The sequence below is a fragment of the Emydura macquarii genome, unplaced genomic scaffold (genome assembly GCF_026122565.2).
Source record: "Emydura macquarii macquarii isolate MOO-44397 ecotype Brisbane River unplaced genomic scaffold, CSIRO-AGI_Emac_v2 contig_3570, whole genome shotgun sequence".
NCBI classification, from domain to species: domain Eukaryota; kingdom Metazoa; phylum Chordata; order Testudines; family Chelidae; genus Emydura; species Emydura macquarii.
The window spans coordinates 87,689-99,786 of NW_027133707.1; the positions used below are offsets into that span (position 1 = coordinate 87,689).

Sequence of the window (12,098 nt, forward strand, 5' to 3'; positions counted from 1 at the left end):
TCCAGGGAATCACTCGTGCTGCTTCTGCAGTACTGCCCCCCACACCTTCTCCTGCAGCACTGAGCCACTTCTCAGCTCCCCTACCACACCCTCTGCTCAGCATTAAAACAGCTCTTCAGTCACTTTAGTTGGACGGCTGTTACACCACTCCCACCCAGCCCGAGCTCCAGGCACCCCCATAGCTACTGACATCCACGACCGCTGCCTGTACAACCCTAATCAAATCCAGCCCCAGCACCTGCATTATCCCGTAATAACAAGCTGGCCCAGCTCCCAGCCCAGCACCCAAATGTCCAAGATAGTAATGGCCTGTTTGCCCTGCTCTGCCCTTGCAGGAATGGGATGAGGAACTGAAGAATCTGGTGGAGCTTGTGAAGAAACCCAAGGAGGAGGAGGAGGAAGAAGAGGAGGAGGAGGGTGATGTAGGTGAAGCTGTCCGAAAGCTTCGAGTGCTCTATGGGAAAGATGCTGAAGCCAGATCTTACAGTGATCTGTCGAGCATGAAGCTACCAGTAAATATTAATTCCTCAAAATGTATTCAACTCAAAGCAGCGCAGGTGAGTGAGTGTCTGTTCATAAATTCCATATACAGAAGACCATTGTGGATTCAAAAAAGAATTAGATAAATTCACGGAGGACAGGTCAATCAATGGCTATTAGCCAAGGTGATCAGGGACAAACCCCATGCTCTGGGTTTCCCTAAACCTCTGACTGCCAGAAATTGGGAGTGGACGACAGGGGATGAATCACCAGATAAAAAGCCTTGTTCCATTCACTCCCTCTGAAGCACCTGGCCCTGGCCACTGTCAGAAGACAGGATACTGGGCTAGATGGACTATTGGTCTGACCCAATATGGCCATTCTTATGTGGGGGGATGGGTGAAGAGGGTGGGGCCAGAGCAGGAGGAGGCTGGGGAGGGGAGGAGATAGGTGGGGTCCAGACAGGGGTAGGATGGGGAGGGAGATGCTAGAGCAGGGGGAGGCAGGGATGGGAAGGGGGGTCCTGGAGCAGCAGGGCTAAGTGAGTACTGCCCAGTCTCAGACAGTGAAGGTGAGTGAGGGGCAGGTGGGGAGGAGAAGCAGGGAAATATTGCTTCTTGTCATTCGCTAAATCAATTCCACTTTGTTTTTCCTGTGACATCACTTATATGAATTGAACAATGCTGAACAATTCTACAAGTTCTCTGTGCGAGTGTGAATCATGCTGCATGAATTAGGGCAGTGGCTCTCAAACTATTTACCATCCAGTCGTTCTTTTATCAGAGAAACAAAAGTAGGAGGGGAGAGATTCAAGACAGTGATAGGAAATGGGTGATTGTGTAGTGGGGGATGAATAGTGCAGGATGAAACTTGGTCTCACAACACCCCCAGTGGAAGGTTGTTCAATTCATTACTGTTCACAGAGGACTTTAAGGTCCTATCACCATAGAGGGGCAGAGTTTTATTTATTTATTGTGTCCCAGGCAGAAGAACTCTCTGAGAAACTGGACCCTTATATCCGGTGTCACAGTGACCAGGATGTGGAGGAACCAGCACAGGATGACGTGGGAACCAAGATGCGACTCTGGCCACTAATCAAATACGTGGAAGTGACGATTCCAAAGTCAGATGTGATTCCGGAAGGTGTCGTGTTTATGGATATTCCCGGGACAGGAGATTACAACAGCAAAAGGGATGAAATGTGGAAAGAGGTGACTTGCCAGCTCTGCGCTGTGTGGGAGGAAATGCTGAGACATTATTTGGCTGGAGAGTGTTTAAACATTGATTCTAACATTACTATTCCAGTGTAACAAAGGGAGCAAAGTTCTGGAGAGGGCAATGTGCTCTGGGGCCTGGGGAATGCTTTAGTGGAATGGACAGAATCAGCGCCTGAGGGTGCACCCCTGCTATTAGCTAACGCTGCTTCCCAGCTTGGATCACTGCTGCTGCTGGATTCCCATAGCATCACAGGCCCATAGCACCTTCGCACGTCACTGGGAGACTGATGGTTTTCTTCTGAAGTGCAGACCCTGCAAAGATCACATGCTCCTTTATCTTCTCTCCCCTTGGGCTATCTCACTGAATGTCTGCACAGCAATTAAACGCCTGCAGCTGGCCCAGGTCAGCTGACTCCAGCTCGAGTCATGGGGCTGTAAATTGCCGTGTAGATGTTCACTGCAGCCCAGGCTCCGGGACCCACCCTCCTCCCGTGAGGTCTAGAGCTCAGGCTCCAGTCCAAAAGCAAATGTCTATATAGCAATTTTACAGCCCCACAGCCCAAGCCAGCTGACTCAGGCCAGCCACGGGTGTCTAATTGCTGTGTAGACATATCCCTAGAGGTCAACTCCGAACCTCCAGTTAGTGCTGTCCTGAATGGTACAGATGTGTCATAGCTGGGGGGCTTGAACGAGGGGCTCAAATTGCTAACACAATCCTGCAGAGACTGAGCACTCTACATCGCCATGGCCGTCAGCGGGGAATCAAGGGTGCTCCGCGTGTTGCAGGACGGAGCCTGGCTGCCTTTTCCCTTCCAGATATAATTCTCTCTCTCTCTCTCTCTCTCTTTCTCTCTCGTTCTCCTTAAGACCATCAATAAATGTTCAGTCATCTGGGTTGTCAGCAACATCGAACGAGTTGTGGGGGACAAAGTGCATGAAGTACTGCTGACTGAGAGCATCAAAGCTTACCAAGGCGGGATGTGCAGCGACATCGCTCTGGTGGTCACCAAGTCTGATAATCTGCATCTGGAGGAATACTTGAGGTAGTGGAATAGTCTATCCCTGGGCTTCAGGAAGTGTGAAAGTCCTTCCTTCAGAGATGTACAGTCTGTCTGCCCATCTTCCTCCTGCAGCCCCTTCTTCTACCTACCGGCTAGTCCATGTTCACCCATTGGCTTCTGAAGCATCTGGCATTTGTTCTGGCTGGTGTTTTCAGTGTCTAAGACCAGTCTTGGTCTAGACCGGTGGTTCTCAAACGTATTTGATCACGCCTCCCTTCTTTGTGTCTAGTAATAGTTTACACCCACCCTTCTGCCACGCACGTACATATACAGGGAAAAAATAAATCAACATGCAAATCTCACTAAACATGACATTGAGTAAAGCATTGATTCAGACAGACTCAACGATCCATTGTAATAAGAGCAAAAGCAAAACTGCGAGGATGCTTACAATTAAATGTGCACACTGCATCGTAGCAAATGGATTAACGGACAGATGGCAACGACTTTGTATAACGCTGTAGTAAGAAGTGAGAGCTTAAGGCCTGTAAAACAGGCTAAGGCCTAAATGGAAAAAGCCGAGTTAACAGAAGTATAAGGGGTCACTCAAGTTAACTGAAACTGGTACAGGAAAGTGCTGATACTGCAAGATTGTAAGATTGCCAAAATATTACTAAAATATGTAGTAGGTATAAGAGGTACGAAGATACTAACTCTCTGAAATGACACTTTTATGGATAGAAATGATACATGGAGTGGCGGTGCCCAAATCAGCCAATCAACGGAAAATGGTGGTATTAGACTACGTCAAGAGGGTGGCAACTACCTACGTCAAAGGGGGCAGAATGAAAGTGTGTGTAACAGTGTATAAAAGAGGGTGTCAGAGGGAATACCGATGTCCAGTCTAGGGGATAACGGAAAGTCCCACCATTGGGCCGAGACCATTGTAATGCTGTCTATGCGAAACTGACCCAGAGATATTCTGTAAGTCATTTCTCACTGTGCCGCACACAGTAAACCTGGCCTGGGTGCCTTCGTTGCTCAGCTAATCTGTGGTCGTGTTGACTCATTCGATCGTGAGAGCCGTCTCAGTTTCCTGGTCAGAGCTGGGACAGCATCTACACAGGGACACACGCACGCAGCCTACACTGATAAACATCGGTAACCAACACACGGATTACCGCAGACGCTATGCAAGTTTAACAGAAACTCACCAGAATGCACAGCATCATCTAGAGTCAGATGCACAGCACCATCTGAGGACTTTATATGTCTGGAGGAATCCGCTTTGCAGCTATTCATCACTGTCGGTAAAATGAGCACAGGAAGTTTCTTTTTTCCTAAAGCTTCTTATGGCCTCACTAGAATATAGTCTGCACCCCCAGTTCAGGGGAGCCCTCCCCCAGTTTGAGAACCTCTGGTCTAGACAGGATGAAAGTGTAGGTATCTGTGTGTATAACTCTGTGCCCCTGGGAGAGTCGGCAGCAGGAACTGACCGTGAGAGCTGAGGATTGAAAAGCATCCTCTATTTTGCAATTAAACTACGTGAAATCTGCCATAGCAGTCTTTTCATTTGAATGTATCCAATCTCTCACCACCCAACACTTCACCAGTGTCACCTGCCCAGCTGCAGTAACCACCCAGAACTTCACAGCAGTAGCGGGAATAGAACTCTGATCCTCCTCTTCCGAAAGTAACACTGGAGCTATAGGAGAATCAGTGTGTCAGGGGGAGCCAGTATGTCAGGCCTGACGAGAGCTGTGAACCACCCATTCACCTCTGTGTCACAGGCATTGGGGAGAAACAGGTCAGTGTATAATTGTCCTCTACAGCGATTCTTGCGCCTTCCTCTGAAGCACCTGGTGCTGGTCGCTGCTAGGGACAGGATGCTGGGCTAGGTGGGCCTCGGGTCTGATCCAGGCTGGCAATGTCTATGAACACGCTAAAGCCCACTTTCCAGGCTGTGTATTTTCACCTTCCAATAAACCCCTGCACAGATTTGTGCAAGGGGCATGACAGGATTTTTGTCAAACCTGGTTAAATGTGTCCTCTTCATTTTTTTTCCAGGGAAAGAAAACAGAATAACGTGAGTATTTGAATACTTTAAAAAAAAAAAAAAAAAAGGTATAGTCTTAAAATTGAAGACACTCTATGAACAAAACTGAGAGGTAACTGATTTGTCTTCTGAAGATGGTGTTATCCCCTAGGCTCCTAAATACAAAGGGTTGTTCCAACAAGAATCCTGGTTACTGTAAGAGGAGCTGCAGGGCTAATTTTTTTTTTAAATTAGGCATTTATAGCATCCACGGGGCCCAGTCTAGGTATCGCTGCTCACACACACCACACGTGAGCATCCCCATTTGCCTTGTGTGGCTAAGAAAAATGCAGTTTAGCCCACAGTCAGGATAAAATTACAAGAGCTATCAGCATCTGTAATTCAGAAAGGAAGTAGATCATCAGTTGGAATCAGGTAAATATCCTGAGAGGCCTGGTCCAGTGGTGTGAAAGCCAGGAAGTCCCTTGTTCTTATCCCATCTCAGAGATTTGTAGTGTACTCCTTGGCAGGTCTCTGTGCCTTAGCTTCTCCATCTGTAAAATGGGAACAATAGGGTTGTCCCTAAACATGGGAGCCCTGAGGAATGCAAAATGTTAGAATTTAGGCAGCGTTAATAACAAAGTTGAATAAACTCAGCCACACGAGTTTATTTATTTATGGCCATAATCCTAGTAGTATCTGAGCATGTCACAAACATTATTCAATGTATCCCCTCACCCCTGTGAGGCAGGGCTGTTATTCCCATTTTACAGGTGGGGAACTGAGGCACAGAGAGACTCAGTTACTTGTACAAGGTAACACAGGGAGTCTGTGGCAGAGCTGGAAATCCAGTCTGGATCTCCCTAGTCGCAGTCTAGTTTCGTAACCACTAGACCATCTTTTCTAGCCTTCTATGGTTTATTTCTGAATCATAAACAAGGGTTCAAAGAACTAAAATCAGTTCACAGACTAAACAAGCCTTGATCGATTGTTGCCCAATGTAAAATGGCAGAACAAGACCAAATTAGGAGCTGAAGATATGCTTCCGATTACAATACAAATTAACTCCACTAGAGCTGGTTTTTGTGTTTCATGTAGCAATGTCTGCCTCACTAACTAACCTGGGAGAAGCAGCTTAAGAAAAGATAGTTTTAAATTACATGAACCAAAAACAAAACGAATGTTGTTGAAAGCAATAATGCTGTTTAATTCTTTTGATAGTTAGCAATTAGCTCAACTGATGTAATTTAGCCAAGAGAAGGTTAAGAGGTGACTTGATCACAAACTACAAATGCCTACATGGGAAAGAGATTTCCGAGAGCAGACGACTCTTCAATCTAGCAAAAAAAAAAAGACCTAACAAGATCCAGTGGCTGGAATTTGAAACTGGATAAATTCAGACTATGAATAAGGCAAACAATGTTAACAATGTGGGTAATTAATCATTGAAACAATTTACCTAGGGTGGGATGGTCACTTGGAGTCTTTACATCAAGACTGGCTATCTTTCTAAGGGCTTGTCGACACAGAGCAGTAATGTGGACTATGGGGGTGTGTGTGATTTCTAAAGTGCACAAACATGCTACTCATTAATTGGTCCATGTGCATCCTGCCAGCATGCACTAGAAGTTCCCTGTGGGCTTTAACATAGAATCCTATAAGTGTAGGACAAGAAGGGACCTCGAGAGGTCATGGAGTCCAATTCCCTGCACTCAAGGCAGGACTGAGTAATAACTAGATCATCCTCGACAGGTGTTTGTCTAACCCGTTCTTAAAAACCCCCAATGATGGAGACTCCACAACCTCTCTAGGCAATTTGTTCCAGTGCTTAGCTACCCTACAGGAAGTTTTTCCTAATGTCCATCCTAAGCCTCCTTTGCTGCAATTTAAGCCATTGCTACTTTTCATGTCCTCAGACGTTAAGGAGGACAATTTTTCTCCTTCTTCCTTGTAACAACCTTTTATGCACTTGAACTGTTATGTCCTTCCTCAGTCTTCTATTTTCTAGACTAAACAAACCCAATTTTTTCACTCTTTCCTCATAAGTCATGTTTTCTAGACCTTGAATCATTTCTCTTGCTTTTCTCTGGACTTTCTCCAATTTGTCCACATCTTTCCTGAAATGTGGCACCCAGAATTAGATGCAGTACTCCAATTGAGGCCTTATCAGTGCTGAGTAGAGCAGAATTACTTCTCATGTCTTGCTTTCAATACTCCTGCTAATACATCCTAGAATGATGTTTGCTTTTTTTGCAACACTGTTGACTCATATTTAGCTCGTGATCCACGACAACCCCAGATCCCTTTCTGCAGCACTCCTTCCTGGGCAGTCAGTTCCCATTTTGTGTGTGTGCAATTGATTGTTCTTTCCTAAGTGGAGTGATTTGCATTTCTCCTTATTGAATTTCATCCTATTTATTTCAGACCATTTCTCCAGTTTGTCCAGATCATTTTGAATTTTAATCCTATCCTCCAAAACACTGGCAATTCCTCCCAGCTTCGTATCATCTGCAGACTTTAAGTGTACTCTCTGTGCCATTATCTTAATCATTTATGAATATATTGAACAGAACCAGACCAAGGACCCTGCAGGACCCCACTCGTTATGCCCTTCCAGCCTGACTGTGAACCACTGATAACCATTCTCTGGGAACAGTTTTCCAACCAGTTATGCACCCACCTTATGTTAGCACCATCTAGGCTGTTTTCCTAGTTTGTTTATGAGAAGGTCATGTGAGACAGTATCAAAACCTTACTAAAGTCAAGATGAACCACATCTACCACTTCTCCCCATCCACAAGGCTTCTTCCCCTGTCAGAGAAAGCTATTAAATTCCACTGACATGACTTGTTTTTGACAAATTCATGCTGACTCTTACTAACGTAGTGCTGTTTCAAACAGCATTATGTTAAAAGCACACTAGGGAACTTCTAGTCCAAGCCGGCAGGCTCCACAAGGACTAATTAATGTGCAACATGTTAGTAGGCTCTAGAACTCACATCCCTTTAGTTGACATTACTGCTTCATGTAGACAAGCCCTAAAAGATCTGCTCTAGCTCAAACAGAAGTTCTGGGCTTGATGTAGAAATTCGTGGGTAAAGTTTCCCCTGTGTTATGTTGGAAACCAGTTTAGATGGGGTCAGCTGGCTTCAAAACCTGTGAGAGCATTTTGGGGTACTACCTATAGTAACTTTCGTTACCTTTCCAAATATAGAAACCTATAGAAACCAAACATGATGCCATTTTAGAGAGCAACACAACCGTGAAAGAGAAGAAAAGCCGTGGAATGAAGAAAAAACTCGAGGTAAATATATTAACAGTGGGTTTTCCAGTTACTGGAAACCTATTCCTATTATATTTCAGTAGCAAATGTGATGGTCCTTGGACTAATATAAATTGGCAAGTATTTTCCCATGAGATGTGATGACTTCTAGATGGTCTCCATTATAGTATAAAAACCTGAATGTTAACATACAAAGTTCCAAGTTGTAATAAATTCTGGGGCCAGATCTATCTCGGTCTTCACCGCCTAATTCCCATAAACTTTCAATGGACTTAGTTGCCTAACCTTGTTAGGCACTTCTGAAAACTCCATTAGGGAACTCTCCTTTACCTCAAGTGATAAAAACCTATGTGTTTGGAGCTGACCATCCTCTCTGATTTGATTCTGAGTCATAAACAAGGAATCGAGGCGCTAAAGTCAATGCATAGACAAACATGAGCCTCAATTCGGTGTTTGATCAATGAAAAATTGACAACCCACATCAAATCGCTCCATAGTAATACAGAATTAGGAACTGAAGATGCACTGTTTGTCTGCAGCACAAAGCATTCCTTAAACAAAGCCGGTAACATAGGGAGAGAGGAAAGAAGGCCTCAGAAAGGAAGAGAGATGAGCTGGGACACTGATGAGGCAGAGAGGTTCACGAAGCTGTTCTTAGTGGCAGAAACTGCAGAGGAAGAGGCTCTTGCACCAACAATGGTGAGATGAGACAGAGGAATATGCTGCTAAAGGGAGTGAGGGAGTTCAGTTTCGAACTGGACCTTGATGTGAATGGGGTACGTTGAGGATGCACAACTGATTAAATTAGCACTCATTGCATCACTTATTGCGCTAACTGGGCTGGAATTAGGCAGCGACAATAGGGTTTTTCTAAAGTTGCTTCAATAACCCCACTTTTTAAATAGTCTCTCCGTCTGGGTTTTTTAGAAAAGACTGCCGAGTGATTCAGAAATTCTGCACAAGCCTGATCTAGTTTACACAATCAGCGCCACAGAATACTGGCAGAAGATGTTTCTCACTAAGGAAGAGACAGGTAACATGCAATCGTTCTTTCAACATGAAATGCTAAGATTTCATTGTGCACAACACTTACTCTGCATCTCCCATGTGCATCTCTTACTGGTGATGGGTGAACTTCTCAGGTGCAGGAATTTGGTTCCAAGCAGCATCTAAATGTGCGGAAGCTTTTCCCCAAACTGTGGGGATTACATTTATTATTATTATTTGTATTACAATTGCACCTGGCGGCCACAACCACTGTCAGGGCTCTGTGCTGCTAGGTGCTCTACATGCACATAAGAGACAGTCCCTGCCACATTGTCCCTGCCCTTACAGAATGGGGGAGGCAACCTAGTGACAGATGATGTGGAAAAAGCTGAAGTATTCAATTCTTTTTTGCCTCCATCTTCGCAGACAAGATCAGCTCCCAGACTACTGCACTGGGCAGCACAGAATGGGGCAGAGGTGAGCAGCTCTCAGTGCTGACAGAACAGGTTCAAGACTGTTTAGAAAGGCTGGATATGCACAAGTCCATGGGGATGGACGCAATGCACCCGAGGGTGCTGAGGGAATTGGCTGATGTGATTGCAGAGCCATTGGCCATTATCTTTGAAAGCTCGTGGCAATTGGGGAAGGTCCCAGATGACTGGAAAAAGGCAAATCTAGTGCACGTCTTCAAAAAAGGGAAGGAGGAGGATCTGGGGGACTACAGGGCAATTAGCCTCACCTCAGTCCCTGGAAAAATCATGGACAAGGTCCTCAAGGAATCCATTTTGAAGCACGTGGAAGAGAGGAAGGTGATCAGGAACAGTCAGCATGGATTCACCAAGGACAAGTCATGTCTGACCAACCTCATTGCCTTCTATGATGAGATGACTGGCTCTGTGGATGTGGGGAAAGCGGTGGACGTGATGTTCCTTGACTTTAGCAAAGCTTTTGATACAGTCTCCCAGAGTATTCTTATCAGCAAGTTTAAAGAAATATGGCTTGGATGAATGGAATATAAGATGGATACAAAGTTGGCTAGATCATTGGGCTCAAGAGATGATGATCAACGGCTCAATGTCTAGTTGGCAGCCGGTAACAAGAGGACTGCCCCAGGGGTCGGTGCTGGGACTGGTTTTGGTTTCAGGTTGAAGTGGGGGAGGTCTAGGTTGGATATTAGGAAAATCTTTTTCACTAGGAGGGTGGTGAAGCACTGGAATAGGTTACTGTTATGTTAAATCCTTGGAAAGTACTTGTATTCAGAGAGAAATCAGCATGGAACACAGAGAGAGATGCAAACCCATGAAAAGTCTTTATTGAACTACACTAAAACCAGCCAGGACTGGCTGAGCTATCCCCTAATAGTCTAACTCTATTGCTATGGCAACAAGCTAAACTCGGTTGCTACAGCAACCTAGGCAATAAGGCAAGACACAAAATACACAACATATTCCTCCTCCCCTAATGAAAACGCCCATTTAACAGAACAGTCATTAACCTAGGGAATGAGGGTAGACTGCCTCATTTTCTGGTTAAACCCCAGGGATTATTCTGCCTCATAATGTGGGTTTGCCCTAGCTAAAGATCTAGCCATTGAGGAGGCCTTCTCTCTCTAGGTGGATTACGGCAGACTTCTGGTGTTCTTGCACCATAAGGTGTTATTGGTGCAGGTCTAACAATGGGCTCAGGACTCGTAGCTCGAACAGGTGAGGATGTTGTATCTGCTCAAACAGAGGAGGGGACTGCATCTGCTGCAGAGGTGCATGGAGAAGGGGAGTCGAGAATGGGTTACTCTTGACTCGATATCTCACCTGTAATGGTGAGATCAGGCAATTCAACTGGAGATGTGTCTTTGGGGCATGTATGACCTGGCAACAACTGATCTACATGCCGCTGCCAGGTGAGATCATCTGCAGTCTGGACAATGTAGGAAACAGGTCCTGTTTGGGCCATGACTGTGGCAGAGACCCATTGAGCTCCAGAAGCAGAGCTCCAAGCCAGGACAGGCTGTCCAGGACTGAAAATTCGGTCTTTTGCTCTGTGTGCACCTCTGATGACTTGGGTTTGTTGTTTATGTTGCACAACTTGTCTTGCTTGGGCTGGTTTCAGCAGATCAAAGAATGTGTGCAGCTGTTGTCCTATCATTAGAAATGCCGGGGACACTTTGGTCGTAGCATGAGGTGTGTTTCTTTAAGAAGGTGTCCAGATGCTTTTGAATGGAGGAATGTCCCATTGCAGATCTTAAAGCTTGTTTCATGGTCTGCACAAACCTTTCTGCTAATCAATCCATTGGTGGATGGATGATACGGTGCTGAAGTGATGTGAGGTATCCCATTTGCTTTCATAAAATTTTCAAACTCCTGAGAGACGAACTGTGGTCCGTGGTCGCTCACAAGTTGTTCCGATAGACTGAAACGACTAAAGATTTCACACAGTTTCTGGATAGTACTTTCAGCAGTAGTGGACGGCATTACAGAGACTTCTGGCCATTTAGAGTGGGCATCTACAACAACCAGGAACATGCTTCCTTCAAATGGGCCAGTAAAATCAATGTAAATACGCTGCTATGGGTTTTCAGGCCAGTCCCAAGGGTGTAAGGGCACCAACTGAGGCACGTTCCTCACACTCTGACATGAAGTACAAGCTCTTGCCTTCTCTTCAATGGCACTGTCCAGGCCAGGCCACCAAAAGTAGCTTTGTGCAATTTCTTTCATGCGCACTATTCCACAGTGACCTGAATGTAGCTGTTCTAATATCTGTGATCTCAGTAGTGGTAGAATAATGACGCACAACAACAAGCAACCAGAATGGATTGATAACTCCATCCTCCTGGACATGGAGGAAAGAAGGTGAGGTGAGACCTGAGAGTCCCGTAGAGATGTTCCATGTATCAGTAGGTCTATTACTTGGGATAGTACTGGGTTAACGCAAGTTGCCTTCTTTCCTTGAGTAGCAGTGATGGGTGTGTTCTCTACCTCTTCAAAGTAGAAGATTTCTTTCTAGCCAATATCTTGATGTTTAACTGGTAAAGGTAGCCTTGAGAGACCATCTGCATTGCAGTACAGAGTGGATTTCCAATATCTGATCTCACATGTGTG

General features: G+C 45.3%; 1 protein-coding gene across 1 annotated transcript in view; it reads left to right on the top strand.

Annotated features, from left to right (window-relative positions):
• The window catches only part of LOC137145551 (nuclear GTPase SLIP-GC-like), a 39,999-nt gene that overhangs the window by 8,980 nt on the left and 18,921 nt on the right, over positions 1-12,098 (top strand). The window contains exons 4-9 of the mRNA XM_067536402.1: positions 336-557; positions 1,464-1,691; positions 2,565-2,740; positions 4,766-4,784; positions 7,948-8,037; positions 8,944-9,049. Coding sequence (XP_067392503.1) covers positions 336-557; positions 1,464-1,691; positions 2,565-2,740; positions 4,766-4,784; positions 7,948-8,037; positions 8,944-9,049 — 841 coding nt within the window. The remainder of the gene's footprint in view (positions 1-335; positions 558-1,463; positions 1,692-2,564; positions 2,741-4,765; positions 4,785-7,947; positions 8,038-8,943; positions 9,050-12,098) is intronic.